At 35.3% G+C, this 17,819-nt stretch overlaps 1 protein-coding gene across 1 annotated transcript in view; it reads right to left on the bottom strand.

Annotated features, from left to right (window-relative positions):
- Positions 1-693: 693 nt before the first annotated feature.
- The window catches only part of Cwc27 (CWC27 spliceosome associated cyclophilin), a 212,955-nt gene continuing 195,829 nt past the window's right edge, over positions 694-17,819 (bottom strand). Inside the window, exon 14 of the mRNA XM_026390852.2 lies at positions 694-2,697. Coding sequence (XP_026246637.2) covers positions 2,535-2,697 — 163 coding nt within the window. The 3' untranslated portion in view covers positions 694-2,534. The remainder of the gene's footprint in view (positions 2,698-17,819) is intronic.

Genomic DNA, 17,819 nt, shown 5'->3' with positions numbered 1-17,819 from the left:
TTCTCAGAGCAGGATATAAAAAGAAAAAATAGACCGAAATATATAATTACAGTAAAATTTAAAGGCTAATTTTTAAATATGTTTTTGTATTTTTTATAGTTTTGGATTTCTGCTTTTTTTTATTTGCAATTAATTCATTTGGCCCAACCATATTACTGTGATATTTCCAAAGACTTTACTGTGGGCAGATAAAATACAACATTTAACAGATAATTTCTGTTCTTCCAAAAAAAAAAAAAAAAAAAACCACTATTGCTAACATTGTTAAATTCCTAGTGACTTTTGTTATCATGATGAAATTATTCTGTTAAAAGTCTAATCTCTAGAACTTCAGAGTAGGTTTAAGTAAGATAAGGAACATTTTACCAAACTGAGGTTTCAATTTTGTCTATTATTTTTTAAAACTACAAATATTGATCTCTGACTTATGCCTTAGGTGTGTGGATCTCTCATTCTTGGGATAATACTGCATTGGTAAAGATGGTTGTATTTGAGAAGGAATGATTGAAAAATGTACAGCGTATTTTAATACAGGCTCAGTGGTAACACAGTTTATAATAACTTCAAAGACTGTGAATTCGGAAACTAAAATTCTGAATATCTGAAATGAAATTGATAATACAACCTTTGTGGTGAGGGGAAGATAGGGTGCACTCCTAAAGGTGCTTATTTTTGGGTGGCATTGAGTATGGTCACCTACATTTGAATTAACTGCCATCAAACCAGAGCACCCCAATCATCTCCCTCACCTTTTCTTTGAAACTTTCTCCTTCCTGAAGCAAAAAAGAAAAGTTATCAATACTGGGAGTCCTCCTGTCTTCTCACCTCAGGTTATAGATATAATTATCAAGAAAAAAATGATGAGGGCTGGGGATGTGGCTCAAGCGGAAGTGCGCTCGCCTGGCATGCGTGCAGCCCGGGTTCAATCCTCAGCACCACATACAAAGATGTTGTGTCCGCCGAAAACTAAAAAATAAATATAAAAATGATGAAATATTTCAGGCATTTCAAAATGTGTATAGAATGAGAACCAAGTACCAATCATCTAGCTTAAGAAATAAAACCACACACTAGTGAAGCACTTTGTATTTCTCATTTTCCTTAGCAAAACCCACTGTTTTCATACTTTTGCTACATATTATACATGCATAAAAAATATATAATGATGTTAGGTTTCAAATTTTTACATAGCTGTTTTTTTCACATATTTTAAAGATATGCTAATATTCATAGTTTCTGATTATTGACTTTTACTTCTATAAATTATTCCATAATGTGGTATACAATTATCCATCATCTGGATGATGCTTCAAAGGACAGCTTAGTATCTTCTAATTTCCTTGAGCAATGTTTGAAAATTTCTTTAGGGTACAGGTCTTTGATCATCATATTTTGAGCACCGAACATACATATCTTTAACTTCACCATACACTGCTAATCTCCAAAGCAGCTAAAAAACCAGCAGTGAGGGAGGGTGGTGGTGGGTAGTAAGGCAAATGTTTGTATTTTTAACATGTCTGCCAGGGCTGCTGCTGCTATAGTGTTTCAACTGGAACAACATTTTGAAAAACTGTGCTTACAGAAAGCCTATTGGATTGCATTTTTAAAAAAGATTTTTAAAAAGACTGTTTGTTGAAAGATCTGATAAGACACTATCTGAAAAGCTGAGGCTGGTAAGGTTTTATTAGGTGAATGAAATTACCCTGTGCTACAATTGTGGCATTCAAATTCTAGAACTGATTAAATATAGATAATATAAATACCCAAAATGAATGACTGTCATCAAAGGTAAAATTCTCAACAAGTTCTACTGCCAGAATGAGACTTGTGCATGTACCTCTGCTATTGTTTGCTGAGAAGAACAGAGGAGTGAGCAGGTAGCCTGGTGTCAGCCTGGGGTGTTTGGTGAACTTGGCTGACAGTAGGTAGAGTGTTAGTCTTGACTGCATCCATAAAACCTGGGTGTTGGCCTAGATGGAGGTGTGAACATTCATTTGAGGGTTCCTCAAGATTTAACATATGAAGCTACTGAGACTTACAGGTTTGGCTATTTTTAGATATTTGTATGCAAAACATTCCACTGATATTTATATTATTTTTATTATATTTTATAGTTTTTTTAAGTTATATTCCAATGTTAGGGCCAGGGAGGTTTCCCTCAAATATTTTTTCTGCAAGAAATTCTTATTAAAAAAAATCTTAAAGAGATAGCCTTCACATATTTCAGGGAAAAAGGGTCTAAACAAGTTTGTATAGTCTGCAAATGCTTAAGGTGTAAACTGGAAGGAAACAGATTTTATTTCAGATTTAACAATATAAAAGGTCAATTAGGAAAAAAGCATGTACCAGTAACCAAAAACATTTGCTTACATCATTCCACAATTTACCAAACAAGATAATCCTTTTCTAAAACCAGACAATAGGTTTAAAAATACTTTCACACCCCTAATTGATGCTGTTGGGAACAATGGCCACTACAAGGCCATTTATTGCAGGCACCTTTCCAGCATGTTCTGGTTATCATTACTCTCATTTTATCTTCTTTCTTTTTTCTCTCTCATCAGCTTTTTGCTTTCTTCCCTTCTTCTTTTATTCACTGGATTCCGAGGATCATAGATTTCAAATGTGTCTGAGTCTTGCATGCTTGCATCTTTTACTTTTCTGCTTTTATCCTCAAACTGAAGTACATGTGACATCCTAAAGGAAAGAGAGGGTTCAGTGATTTTGGTATGAGAATTGAAAGTAGAAATTCTACACTCCAATATCACCAGCACAATGAGCTATAAGGGTATGGAATACCAAGACAGAGTTATTGTTTACTGGTGCTTATACTGCATGGAAAGCAACTTCTCAGAAAACACTTAAATTTGAAAAACATGCTCAGAGTTTGTTCCACTGGCTTGTATTTCTAGTAGTGAGTGTCTCTGTCATGGTCTTTACTTGAAGTTCCTCCCCTAGCAAGAGGTTAAAAAGAGTTTTAACCCAAAGTATTCTTCAAACCATGCTCAAAGAACTCTGCTTCCTTTGAAACGCACACTCACTAAACTAGAGTGAGCCAGGTTGCAGAGCAAAATGCTAGATAATAAATCAGTTCTATCTGATTTTGTTTTGTTTTCAGTAGTTCAATGGGTCAATAATAGGGGACACATTATGAAAATATAAGTGATATTCAAATGTTATGACTGTCTTTTCTGGGGAGTAGCTAGGTTAATATTTTTTTTTTCATAAAAAGAAAATCAAACTTATGGCGTAATTACCCGGACTTATTTTCTCCTTTTACCATTGATTACAACAAATCTAACCATCCTGTTTTCCTACTTTAACAAATGCTTACTGGTCTTAAGGTATCAACATGTACTTGAATCCTAAGTGGTCATAAGCTGGCTATCCTTAGTAGCAGGGAACTGTGTAAGTTACTAGATATGCCCCCAGTAGAAGGTGTCAGGAATAAACAGGGAAGTCAAAAGAATAGATTTCTAGGCAGTTGAATGAATTTGGGAAAAGAAAAGTTCAGTCTCTATATAAGCAAAAAAAAACTGTTAAGTTTTTTTCCTTCTAGTTAAACAAAACCATCCCACATGCATGTCTCTTCATCCCAGCAGATAGAACTAAGCTGCCTATAGGGTTAATATTCTGTATATACCATTGTAATTCTCAGATGAAACCCAAATATGATATTAATTTCTTTTATTTTACAAGCAGAGATTTGGGCAGTAGATGCTAGCAGAGATCCCCTATTCCCCTGCCCCGCACAGTGTGTCAAACTCCTATAGATATAGTCAGATTTTGAAGAAGCCTAACAGAGATATTGGGAGGGAAATGAAGTGCTACAATATTAGTGATGCTACCATTTCTAAGGGTTCAGTAGCTGCTGAAGGGCTGACAAGTTGAAGCTTCTGTGCTATTCCCACACCTTCTATTCCACTTGAAGAGGCTTATCAGAATGCAGTGAGTATGAGTGGTATGTGGATGACCTAGAATCTACTTTACAAAATGAGGTAAATCACATTTACATTTTAATATTTTATATTAATATTATTTGCATCAAATTTCATAACTGTTCTCAATACACGAACATGTATGTCACACATGAACGCTGATTTTTTAAACTTCTGTTGCTTTAGTAAATACCCTTACTTAGAAAATGCATCTTAACACCATTGTACACTTAGATGAATTCCCCAGTGTCTGATTTTCTAGTACTTTCAATTTCCTACAGTGTTTCAGTATTAGCTTCTGAAAGTAAAACAATCTCCAATTCCTAGAAAAAGGTGGATTCTTCCATTGCTATGGTAATGAATAACCATTACAACCAATCGGAAACAGTTAAACTGAACTCAACCAATTAATAATGACTCATCTAGGTCTAAATGATCAGTGACAACTCATTTCAGTAAATACACCTCTAAAAGCCAACTAATCAGCCAGTCTTGTGCCGATCAGTGGCAGACTCACTCCTGTGAAGTGCTTCTGAAGGCTAGCCAATCAGTAACAGTCACTTTCAAATAGGTGCTTCTGAGCTTATGTCAACTCGGAAACAAGTCCTGACTTTAAAAGCACTATAAAAAAATTGCAACTACTTTGCATGGAAAGAATGTGCCTAAAATCTTGGGAGGCTGAGGCAGGAGAACTGCAAGTTCAAGGCCAACCTGGGCAACTTAGTGAGACCCTGTCTGAAAAAGAAAAAGAGGGGGAAAAAAAAGGATTGGGGACATAGCTCAATAGTAGAGTACTTGTCTAGCATGTGTTAAGCCCTGGGTTAGATTCCCAGTACTGAGTGGGGAAAAAAAAAAAGAATGCATAACTCTTCATAGTTAAGAAATATATTTAGCATTTTGTTTCAGATAACAGGGATGGGTTTTTCTACAACACTTCTTACAATCTATACTGCATTCCCTACAAAGTATGAAGTGTATTACTACCAAAGGGAAACAAGTTTAGAAGAGTGCCAAGACTGTCCTGTGAAGGTCCTTTACCAGACATCAGGGGAGCCCAAACTCCTGTTGCATTTCAGTAAGTTCTTTGTAGCTTTCCAAGTTCTTAGAGGTGCTGTTGGTATCTAGGCCAACATCAGGAAGTTGCTGGAATCACACGGTGTTTAAAAGAGTTTTATTCAATACTGGTATTAAAAAACCCTATCATCCGAGTGAACTCATTAATACCTTTCCACATATAGATCCTTCTGTTTTAAAAATGATCCCATTCTCTGCACCAACATATAGATTTTTCTGAAATACTCATTTCTAGCAGAAACTTCCATGCTTCAAAAATGACTTTACCAGACTAAGTCAATTGAAAACATACAAAGGCACCTTCCTCCTTTCTATGCCATAAGAGTATCTGCAGCTATTGGATTTAGCTGGCTCTGGTATGAGAAATGAAATTAAGATACGTGAACAACAGCTAAAGTCTACAAGAAGAAACAGATTTTCTTATAAACTTGAAACAACAGAAAGTCATAAATTAAAGGAGTTGTCTGTCTGTTTCAACTGTTTGTTTCATACACCACTGTACTAAACAAATCCAACATTTTGATTAATAACAAACCTAATCCCAAAGGAAAGAAGGAGCTATCAGTTTACAAACTACTTCAGATTAATATCATAATACTTAGCATGGATGGTTACTCAGCAATAATATTTAATAGGAATAAAAGCATAGTCAAAATGCTTCACCCATTTATCTTTCAACATGCTTTGGTCACTTCATCTAAAAAAGGCAAACAAAACAGTTATTATGATTTTCAGCATAGAAACTCCTGACCTACATGCCTCCATAAATAATAGACTGAAGGAATTGAAAGCATGCCCACACTTCATGGTCTCCTTTGAGGATTTGCATGAAGCCTGAGAACACAGACTTAATTCGAGTACAAGGGTCTGGTAGTTTACAATCTTGTATGTCCTAATAACAGTACTATCCACTCTGTGGTGGTCATAGAATTGATCTAATAAAGGCAGTGAATTCTTTGGAATTAATTACACACTAATTATTTACACATAAATATTTTAGAACTTGCTCACTTTCTGAAGGCAAAGACAAAAATTTAGTTCTGATTAATAAATATTTTAACACAGGTTCAGAGTCTCAAAAACATTGACCATAGTGTGTTTCAGAAACAAGGAGACTTACTACTTACTTAGAGGTTGTAAGTTTTTCTTTTTCTCTTTTTTTGATATGGAACTGAAAAATTATAAACAAAAGTAAATAATTTTTCACTCCTCACTCAACTTTGAAATAGATTAAGATATGATTATAATTAATATCAATGGGGAATGAAAAAGGGGACCTGATTCTCAGACGTACAGTAAACATCCCAATATAGAATTCCAGTATTAACAATTCACTTCATTGATATGCATTTATTTATGCTGATATAATGTAACAGCTCTCTGTTCATAGGGAATATACCACTCCATCTCATTTCCAAGTCATCATAATTTAGGAACTTTTTTTCCCTTTTGAAAGAAACTTTAATGTTTATGATCTTTATTGCAGGTATCCTAATTGTTCTACATCTGTATTATTGCTCCCTTCCCAAATTCTTCCAAAAGCTCTAAAATAATATTTCTTATAAGTTTCTTTTATAGCATTTCTTTCAATGGGAATAACTGGCTATTGTATTATACTGAAATACTTCAGTTTGATCCTTAAAACTTTCTAACAACTGGTTGCTTCCTATCTCACCCAAATTACTTTGTTTCTTTTCATTAACTCTCACCATTTAGTAATTGCTTGTTTACTGAATTGTGAACAGACTGTCAGTTATCTGAGATGGTCTGAGCCTTGTTCACAGATATATTCCCAGTGCCCAGCATAGTGATCTGTGATGGGAATGAAGCCTTCAGATTGCTTATGCTGGCCAAGACTGCTGCCTGGTACTAGACGTTTGCTAAGCTAACACTTGACCTCATTTTGTGGGAAGGGCAGTATTTTATTTTAATGGCAAACTCTCTAAACCATATACCAGACTGCAGAAAGTCTCAAGTACATCTTTTCATGACCTCTCACAGCTCAGCACATACTGGTAGTTGCTTTTACACTGCATTCATATCAGATGGCAAGCTTTCATTTTTTGATGGACTACAGTACGAGAATACCTCATGTTCTTTTCCATCTCCTATGGAACCTAATGTAGAACTGGAGAGAGGATTTTATTGTTTTTTAAAACTTCCTCCCTCCCTCCCTCCTTCCCTCCCACCCTCCCTCCTTCCCTCCCTCCCTCCCTCCCTCCCTCCCTCCCTTCCTTCCTTCCTTCCTTCCTTCCTTCCTTCCTTCCTTCCTTCCTTCCTTCCTTCCTTCCCTCCCTCCCTCCCTCCCTCCCTTAGAGGTGCTTAACCATTAAGCCACATCCCCAGCACTTTTTATATTTTTTTGAGACAGGATCTCAACTAAGGGCCTTGCCAAGTTGCTGAGGTTGGTCTCGAGCTTTCGATCCTCCCAACTCAGTGTCCCAAGTTACGGAGATTACCAGCATGCACCACTGTGCAATGTTTTTTTTTTTTCTTTAATTATATTTTAGCTGTTCATGGACCTTTTATTTTTATTTATTTACTTACATGCAGTGCTGGGAACCAAACCCAGTGCCTCATACATGCTAGTTAAGCATTCTATCACTGAGCAGCAACCCCAGCCCTAAAGCAATGCTTCTTTTTTAAAATTTTTTTAGTTTTCTGAGGACACAACATCTTTATTTGTATGTGGTGGTGAGTATTGAACCCAGCGCCATGCACATGCCAGGTGAGCACACTACCGCTTGAGCTACATCCCCAGCCCTAATGCAATGCTTCTTAAAGTGTAGTTTTAACATGTAGGTTGCATGTTAAAAAGCACCTGGGTAGATTTAAAAATGATGAATGCCAAGCTTCCATTCACCATCTGAGGGCTTTTTATAGGCAAGGCAAATATTAGATACTGGTGACACAAAGATGAGTAGGACCTAGGCCCTGTTCGCCTGAAGTAAATTTTCTATTAGTGAGAACACAATGACATCATAACACGGCAGACACACGTTTTGGAATTGCCTACAACGTGTAAAACAACAATCAGAGCATCTACTGACAGTGGTCTACCAAAAGCTTTCCCATATTCTCTGGTAGCATCCACAGTAAACAGGATGATGGAGTAGAAAGATAGTATCTTCCTCTTTTCCTGTCTTCCTCCTTCTCCCTCCACCTCTCTTTCTCTTCCTTTTTTGTGGTGATGGGGAATCAAACTCAGTGTGTCACGTATGTAAGTAAGGAGTTTCCCAATGAACTACACCCCCAGCCCATTTCATAGGCAATTTCCAAGACTGAGGGTTAAGAAACTTGGAGCTGGTACATTGTTGCCTAGGTACTTTCTTGAATGTCTTCGGAGGTAGGAAACTTCCATTCTATGAAGATGGATTTCATTTTGGGAATAAGTCAAATGCTAATTCAGTGCTAGATACAGAAAGGAAGATAAAAAAAAATCAGATTGGGTAGTGCTTATCCTGTACTAGAAAATTTTCAAAATGCAGCACACGATCACTTGTGTGGCTCCCAGTCTAGCCTTTAGAGCAATTCCAAAAGAGAAGTCCTAAAATGTCCTGAGACCTGTGGGTACATCTTTGGGAAAAATGTTACTTAGAAATAAAACATTAATTTCCGCTATAAATTTTTATTCCATTATTACCTTAAGTCACCGCTTTCTAGAACCTCAGCCCCAGTTTCTCCTTGTTCTTCCTAAAATTAGAGTGCCACATAAGATTCCATTCAGCTAGAAGTCCAAAGAGGGCAGAACCAAGGGCAATGGCCTGCCCTGTGGGGATAGTGTCTGACAATCTCCTCTCAGGCATCAAATTACTAAGGATTGCCTGTGGTCTATGATGATATCCAGGTCTTTTCTGCTCTATGTGTTTTTCAAAAATGCAGCAAATCAAGCCATACTCCCTACTGTGGTTTAAATCCTTTGGTGACTCCACTGTCTACATAAGGAGACTTAAATTTCTTTTGTTGCTTCTATAATTTGGCTTTCCCTTAGCATCACCTTCCCTAACACATCTTAACTTCCAGACATTTCAATTTACTTGCACTCTCCTGCCTCCTTGCTGCCTCTCTACTTACCATAAACTCCCCCTCTCCCTCCCCCTGAGGCAGCACCCTTATCCTCTCCTGGCTGGTCTGCTGTTTCTCTGCCAGCATAAAGGTATCTCTTCTGGGCTCCTGGATCCCTGAATTTCACTCTGGTTTAGTCTTCCTCACGCTGTCACCCTCAATGGGCCACAGGTGTGCTTAAGAATGGTGGCTCTGTCTTATTGGACTTTGTATCTGGTACCATTCAGTAATGTTTGGAAGAAGATTCTCAATAAATTCTTGTGAATAAGTAAATGTTTCTGGGAAGGCAGTCACCTCCAAAATCTTTGGCTAGAATTCTTATTTTGTTCATGTTTCTCCTTGATAGTATCTATATGTAATTCAAATTACTTAGCAATTATCTCTACAAACCTCTGGTTTTTCCAGCAGGCAACTCACCTTTAAAATTCTACAACAACAGAGAATAGGACAGTATTCAAAAACAACCACAAGGTATTTCCACCAACACTAAATTTGTGCTGTGCAAATCCAGCACTTATCTTTCTCAAACAGGTCAGTTAAATTGCTTAAAGATTAACATTGCCTTTGGTCTGCTTAGCTTTGAAGTAGGGGGAAAATGCACACATTGTCCTCAGACAGCGTTTGCCTATGTGGGTTGAAAGACCTTGGTGCTCTCTGTGAACAGCATACACATAATTTGTCATACATATAATTTGTGTACTGTGTTGACAGCTTCTCATTTCTCTATTAAGTTAAAATTCTTAAGAAACCCAACTAAACAGCTCCTGGTTATTCCTTAAGTTTGTCATTCTGTGGAACTATGGATCACAAACTTAAATGATCTGGTTTAAGTTTTTTGAGGGGTGGCTTGAAAGGCGGCTTGTACTTGAAAAGCAAAAACAGTCTTTTTTGCATTTAAATAAAAATTTCAGCAAGACAAAACAATTTTTAACTGCTGCTCACGTTTGATTGTTTGAAAAGACCACACTTCTCTGTATCAGGGATGGGCTGTACATATTTTTTGTCTGTCACTTTTCTGGAATACTCTACCACCTCCGGCTCCCTGATGAATGTGCCTGGTCCTTTCAAGCCCCAGTTTAATTCCCATTTCCTCCTAAGAGTCTTTTCTGACTACTCTGGGCCTCAGGACCTGCTCCTGCCTTTGAATTTCTATGGAAACCTTTGTGGATTGAAGTCAGAAGACCTGAGTTTGGAGTTACAATTTGGTCATTAATTGTGACTAGAGGAAAGTCACATTGCTTCTCAGGTCTCTTTCCCTCCCATCTGTGAAGAAGGGATGGTAAGGTGCTCCCTATTTATCTCATTGTGGGATCAAACATCATGCCTTCAAAAGGTCTTTGCAAATGGTGAAGAGTGGTTCAAATATTTACTACCACTTATATTGTAGTTTGTGTATGTGCCTTACTAGGTTTGGCTGCCATGACAAAATACCATGGATTAGGTAACTTACACAATGGAATTTATTTTCTCACAGTGCTGAATACAGAAGTACAAGATCAAGCAGGGCGAGTATCTGCCTGGTGAGGACTCTCTCCTTGGGTTGCAGATGGCTATAGTTTTTGCTGTGTCCTTACATGGACTTTCCTCAGTACATGAGTGGAGAGACAGAGGGAGTACTTTGCTTCCTTCTTCTTATGAGGACACCAATCTCATTTTCGGTTTTCACCCTCATGACTTCATCTACATCTAACCAGCTCCCAAAGGTCCTACCTCCAAATACTGCCATATTGGCTAGAACTTCAACATATGAAAATTTTTTTGGGAGGGCACGTTTCAGTCCATAATGCTGTACATATGTGTTACACATTTACCATTTTTTATAATTTGGTATTCTATGATATTGCATACCCCTTTCAAAGTGTATTACAATAGGTAATACACATTCAATGCTTTTGTGTTTTGCTTTTTGCCCAGTAGGTAATTTTCCTTTTTAAGACAAAAAGGAAAATCAAGATAAAATAAATACCTATAATTCCATGGTTCATCAATAACTATTGAAAATACACAGGCACATCACTTCCTTCACATTTTTTTGTGTATCTATATGTACATGCATGTATGTACACACACACATATACAGGATAAGAATGCATACATATTATTGATTTTCCCATCTGACTATACCACAATTATCTTTTTAAGTAGATAACTATATATAATTTTATTCACTGTCTAGCACTGGATCATATAATTAAGATCAATCCCTTATTATAAAATTTTTGTTCAAATCTTCACCTTTACAAAAAATGCTGTGAATAAAATCCATGTGACTCAATATTTGAATTTTCTTAATTGTAGGAAGCATCTACATAGTCCTTTATTTCCTTTCAGAAACAATTCTTTTCCACTCTCAGTCCAGGTAGTTGGGGTGGGATGATGATGCTTTCCACCTCATCCTAGGAAGGGGACACATGGGATAGTACTTCCCAGAATAACCAGTGATTGAATCACAGCATGGACATTTGAACTCAGGAAGGGCAAATGGAATTGGCTCAGGAACTTTTTTTTGTTAGTTAGTATAATGGAAATATAAACCCAGAGCTTCTGGAGGTCATCTTTGCCACCCTGGGGAAGCCTGGCTACAGAAGAGACCACAGAAATGAAAATGGAGCCAGGAAACAAACTAACAAAAAAGTACTTGACTTTGGTGGAACTCTCTGGTCCATCCATGCCCAAGCTTTATTCCTGAAGTTTCCCATACTACCAATTTTCCCATTTTAGAAGCGATTTCTATCATTTGTTATAGAGAATCTCTATTAATATTTAGGATAAATTCCTACAATTAGAATTCTTAAAAAGACTTATACAATTTTTAGTTTCTTGATTAATATGGTCTGACTGTCCTTCAGAAAGTTTATACATATTCATTCATACTGTCCTGAATAAGGTACTTTATTTTGCTATGATTACCAGTAAAATTGATTTTGTTTTCGTGTTTTTGGCTATTTGTGACATGTATGTTTGTGTCTTTTGACCATTAAAAAACAGCACATTAATATTTTCCTTATAGAGTTGTGAGAATGTTACCTGTGTTATAAATGTAAATCCCCTTTTATCACTTAAATTACAAATATCTTTCCTAGCTTGTAATTTGCTCTTTAATTTTGTTTTAGTGGAGCTTCCTCTATGTATTTCCTGTTTTATTCCCTCTATCCTTCTCTTCCCTTTTTCTTTTCTTCCACATAACTTTACAATTTTTTAGTCATAGCAAGCAGTCTCTTCTTTATGGGCTGTCTTTAAGGTCATACTTAAGTCTTTCCCCACATCAAGACCAGGTAAATATTCATCTATATTTTCACCTGTCACTATCACAGTTCTTTTTTTAATTTGTTAATCATTAATCAAGTTAGAAGATTTTTTTAGTATGTTGGGCCAGATACAGTTCTAATTTAATTATTTTCCCTAAATGGCTACCTCATTGTCTCAACTTCATTTACTGAAAATCTACTCTGTACAGTGGTGACTCATTGTTTTAATTCTTATAACTTTATAGTGAATATCTTTACTTGTTTTTGAACACGTTTCTCAAAATTTATTTTTAATAGACTATCTTTAGAACAAGTGTAGATAAACAGAAAAATTGAGCAAATAGAACAGAGAGTTCCTGCTTACATCAAAACCAGTTTCTTATATTATTATCATCTATATTAATATGGTACATTTGTTATACTTCATGAACCAATATAGATGTTATTATTAAGTAAAGCACATAGTTTATTTTGATTTCCTAAGTGTTTTGGATTGAACTGTATCCTTGCAAAATTCTTATGTTGGAGCCGCAACTTCTAGTGTCAATGGCTATATTTGGAGATAAGGCTTTAATGGAGGTAGTTCAGTTTAAATGAGGTAATAAAGGTGGACCTCTAATCTAACAGAACTCATGTCTTTATAGGAAGAGGAAGAGACACCAGGAACACTTATGTACAGAGAAAAGGTCATTATGAGGACACAGAGAAGGTGGTTATCTGAAAGCCTAGAAGAGAGGCCTCACGGGATTCAACCTGGCCAGCATCTTGTTCTTGGACTTCCAGCCTAAAGAACTGTGAGAAAATAAATGTCTGTTATCAAAGTCAGCCAATCAGTGGTATCTTGTTATATAGCAGTCTCAGCACACTAACATACTTTGTTTTTACCTAATGTCCTTTTTTTCTGTTCCAGGATCTCATTCATTACTTGTCATGTCTCCTTAGGTTATTCTCAGCTGTGGCAATTTATCAAAATTTCCTTTTTAAAAAAAATCACCTTGGCACTTTTGAAGCATACTGGTATTTATCAGAATGCTTCCCCACTGCAATTTAATATTTCTCTCATGATAAGAGTTGGTTTATGGGTTACTGGAAGCAAGATCCCAGATATAAAGAGCCATTAAAGTATATTTTCATCACATTATATCTAGGGTAGACAATATCAGCAGAAATTATGATTGCTGATGTGAACCTTAATCACCTTGCTGAGGTAGTGCCTCTTGTGTGTTTCCACTGTATTGTTACTCTTTTCTCCTGTCTTTTACATTGTCCTCTTTAGAAGGAAGTCACTGTGCAAAACATACACCTAAGGAGTGCACGGTGACTTCCCTTATTCTTTTTGGTGGTGCTAGGGATCTAACCCAAGGGTTTGCATGCTAGGCAAATGCTCTATCACTAAGCTACACCCCCTGCCCTCTCTTATTTTTTTAATTTAAAATTTTCTTGGCTATTTTTATTCCTCTTTTCTTTCTTTCTACTGGTATTTTTATTTGGATTATATTAGGTTTATAGAATAATTCTGAAGTAACTTGGTTTTTATAAAGTAAGAACTATTTTAGAAACATAGTATATCTTTTTCCATAATAGTGTGCAATTTTCTTCATTTACATAAAGGTTCTGAAAATTATTTATTTCTAGATAATTTATATTTGTCAAATTAGATTCTTTTAAGAATATTCTGATTTTAAGTGGTTATTTCTGAGCAATTATTGACTTTTGTTATTTATTTTGTAACTGGCTAAAATAATGAACTGTGAGAACTTTTGGTAGACAGTCTTGGATTTTTATATATGCAAGTAGTTTAATTTTCTCTATTCCATTTTACAGATAATCTCCTGAAGGAAAGCCATCAAAGATCATAGAGTTAGCTACCAAGTGAAGTCAGAGTTCTAGTTTACAGCCTAGGAAATCTGGAAGCCTAAATACAACTGATACTTTTATAGGTACTTTTGCGGCTAGTGGAAAATAAGTATCAAAATAGTTTTTAGAGAATTTGATAACTATGTTAACAAACATTTGGTGCTTATTATAATAGTTGTGCTAAGAAAGCACAACTAATTCAAAAATCACAAACTCTAAGATTCACTTCAAGTGAATTAAACCAGATATATAAAGAATAACATTATTAATGCAAATATCATAACCATTTTTCTTCTGTTATTCTCAATTCATATTTTAGCTACTATTTAGCATATGAATGGCTTTTTTGTTTAAAATTTTTTGACGTTTTCTTATGATTTCTAGAATGTTTAGAAACATTGATTGTATAGTTTCACTTCTTCATTTTTATTATCAAAATGTAATTTATGGGTAAAAACCTTATGAATTTTTAATCTTAGGGCTTTCTCCATCAGTAATTACAAGTAACTTAGGGTTCTCTTTTCACACATGTTCAAAGCATCTATAGGAATTAGATAGTAGAGGGTTTAAGAACCAGCACATGTGAAAAAGAAAGGTGTAAATCTTTTTTCAACATGAAGTAGAGAACAGCAAAAATAGTAGCTCATATGAAGAGAGAGGGACAGATAGACAAAACATGAATGAGTCTAGAGATCAATGTATATTAAAAAAAAGTCCTAAGAAAAATGAGGTCAGTGATATTGTTCACGTCTAGCAGAGCAGGTGGTACAGGAGAGAGATGACTGAGAAAAAAGGAGAGGTCAAGGGAAGAAAAGAAATCAAGAAAGAAAAGTAAAGACAAAGGAAGAATTTCTTAAACAGACAACAGAGACAATAGCTTAAAAGCAGCAGAGAAAATGCAGACAGAAATGGTTAAAAAGCACAAACAAAAAAATCAGAAGAGAGATTTAAAAATTGACAGGAAAAATAGGAGCAAAAAATTAAAATACTTGAGCAAACAAAAACAAGGATAGGAAAATAGAACATTTGAAAAGTCAAGCAAAAAGAAAAATAGACACAGACCTTTGGAAAAAGAAAAAAAAAAAGATGAAAACCAATGGATTTTCTTTTACAGTTCACCACTACATGGAAAAAAACCTCCTTTGTTCTGAATTTTAAAGGAATGTTAATATTGCCCCCTCAGTTTGGGGTTTTGAAAAGCCAACTCTAAAAAATGTCTTTGTTTTACTCAGTTAAGGAAAAAAATCCTTATGTTACAGAATGTCTTTGGTAAATAATGAATATTGTTGGACTAAATGTGAAAAATGTAATTTTCAAAATATCTCCAGAAATAGGGGAATATAGTTTCTTGGCTTTCTTGACTATCTGATATGCTTAACACTCAGCAGGACACAGGTGGAAAGATTTAAGAAATTTTCCAGAATAAATCTGTCATATGTATTCTTACACCTGCCTGGGGTTTAACCAACTGCTTAGCTAATAATATGTAATCTATGGCCAGTGGGGTAATAGCACAACATAGATGTGTTCGATGGAGTTCAAGATGGAAAAGGCCTGGTAATCAGCCTGGGCACATGGCTGGCTGCCTGTCTCTCAGATTGTGAACAAAGCAAGCTTCTCTAATGTGATAGAAACTTATTTTAGGGCAAATCATATGAAAGCACAGAGAATACAGAAGAGCTTCTTTTTTTATCCAGGAAAAAAAAAAATACAGAAAAAACAGAAAAAACAGGTGACTTCAGGGACTGACAGCTTACACAGCTCAAAATTAAAACAATCACCATTCCAGGTCAGCAACTTGGACAAAATCCTATTTATAAAGAACCACATTGGTTTTCTTGAAGCACTATTTATAGTCCTGTATAAAATGAACACTAACAGGAGAATCATATTCCTTTGCTTCATTTTATCACTGCCTTAGAACTTGGCTAAGAGAGAGGGATGGAATAAAAACATTTATATTACACTGAGCTTATTCTATGTTCTACAAAGTAATGATATTCTGTTTTATAGGTTATTCCTTCATATGTGCTTTGCCCAAGTTTTTTTTTTTTTTAAGTATTAGCCTCAAGGAAAAAACAATATTTCATTAATGGAGGCATTACTAGTCACTGATAAAATATCAAAACTCAAATTTCTTTTATCTCAGAATGTGAGAATCATGATAGACACTAAACTAACACTGACCACTATGAATAATTATGAATGAAGAAAAGACTGTAAAAATGGACAAACATTATAGAAATGGTACAAATTCCAATCAGTATCTTGATCGATCAACTGACAGTGTTAAATTTTAAAAATAACAATGACAACTAACAGATGAGAACAATAGAACATTTGTAGAGCATGGATTGTTTCAGACACTCTACAGTAATCCTTAAAATAGCATCTCATTTAATCCACAACCTGACCTATCAAAAAGGTGCTATTATTATCCTCAGTATACACTTTGAAGAACAGAGTTGGAAAAGTTGTGTAATTTTCTTGAGATCACAAAGCTAGTGAGTTTTCAAGCTGGGGTTGAAATTCAGGTCTGACTCTAAATCCCATGCTCATAGTCACTTTACTATTTATATTCCTCTGAAAAATTATGAATAAATGTGGCAAGAGCTTCTTGTTTAAGTTAAAGAAGTTTTTTAAAATAACTTTCTGAATTTTAATTCTTCAAATAATACAGGGACTAACACATGAGAGAGATGAAATTTCATATCTTCCAAGATTTAAAAGGAGCTAGACAATTTTTGACTAAGAGTCACTTGTTTGGGCTTATTATGACAGTTTAATACCACCACCACCACCAACATCAACAACAAAACAGCTGTATTAGAAAATATGAAAAATATTTATGCTATCTCAGAGAAATTGTCAAGTGGGTGGGATAACCTCTGATATATAATACTAAGAAAACGTGGACACATTAAGTTTCACCAGATAAGCTAGTAATGCTTTTTTTAAAAAATAGCATAAAGTGTGATGATATTACATGTAAACAATACAAAATCTCAAATGAGACAGAATGTCTTTGAAAATAAATAGAACCAAACTGCTGAGCCATGCATGATTGGCTATTTCTGAACTCCACTTCCTAGCTATGAGAACTTATCCATGTTACTTATCTGTGCCTCTATTTCTGCCCATATAATATGGACACAGTAACAATATCTAGCTTACAGGTTTAAAGGAGATTTGCTTTGTAAATGTTCAGTAGATATATTTAACTTGATTATTTGCATTAATACAAGAGAGGAGGGATATTCTTACTTCAAATGGCAGCTAATTTAGAGAGTAACAAAGTCTTTGAGAGAGCAATTCTACATGGCCACCTAAACATGTCCTGGGAATTCATATCAGATAAAATAGAAGGAATTGAGATGGTACATATTCTGAGACTTTGTTAATCTTTCATGTTTTTGGTCAGTGGGTAGGGAAATGGAAAAACTTCTGACCAAATTTCTCATAAAAACACGTATATACCTCTATACCAGCAAAAGGCAATCAAACATGCTAGATTTCATTCTTTTTTATTCCTCAAGCTACTTATTTTCCATATGCGATCTTTTCCATTACTTTGAAGGATTTGTCTAAAGACTAATTATTTCCTTCTTGGCACTGGGGCTGCAATTCAGGTAGCGGC

Source organism: Urocitellus parryii, chromosome 1, assembly GCF_045843805.1.
Source record: "Urocitellus parryii isolate mUroPar1 chromosome 1, mUroPar1.hap1, whole genome shotgun sequence".
In the NCBI taxonomy this organism is placed as follows: domain Eukaryota; kingdom Metazoa; phylum Chordata; class Mammalia; order Rodentia; family Sciuridae; genus Urocitellus; species Urocitellus parryii.
Note: the sequence above shows the minus strand (reverse complement) of the source record. Positions and strands in the feature narration are given on the sequence as shown.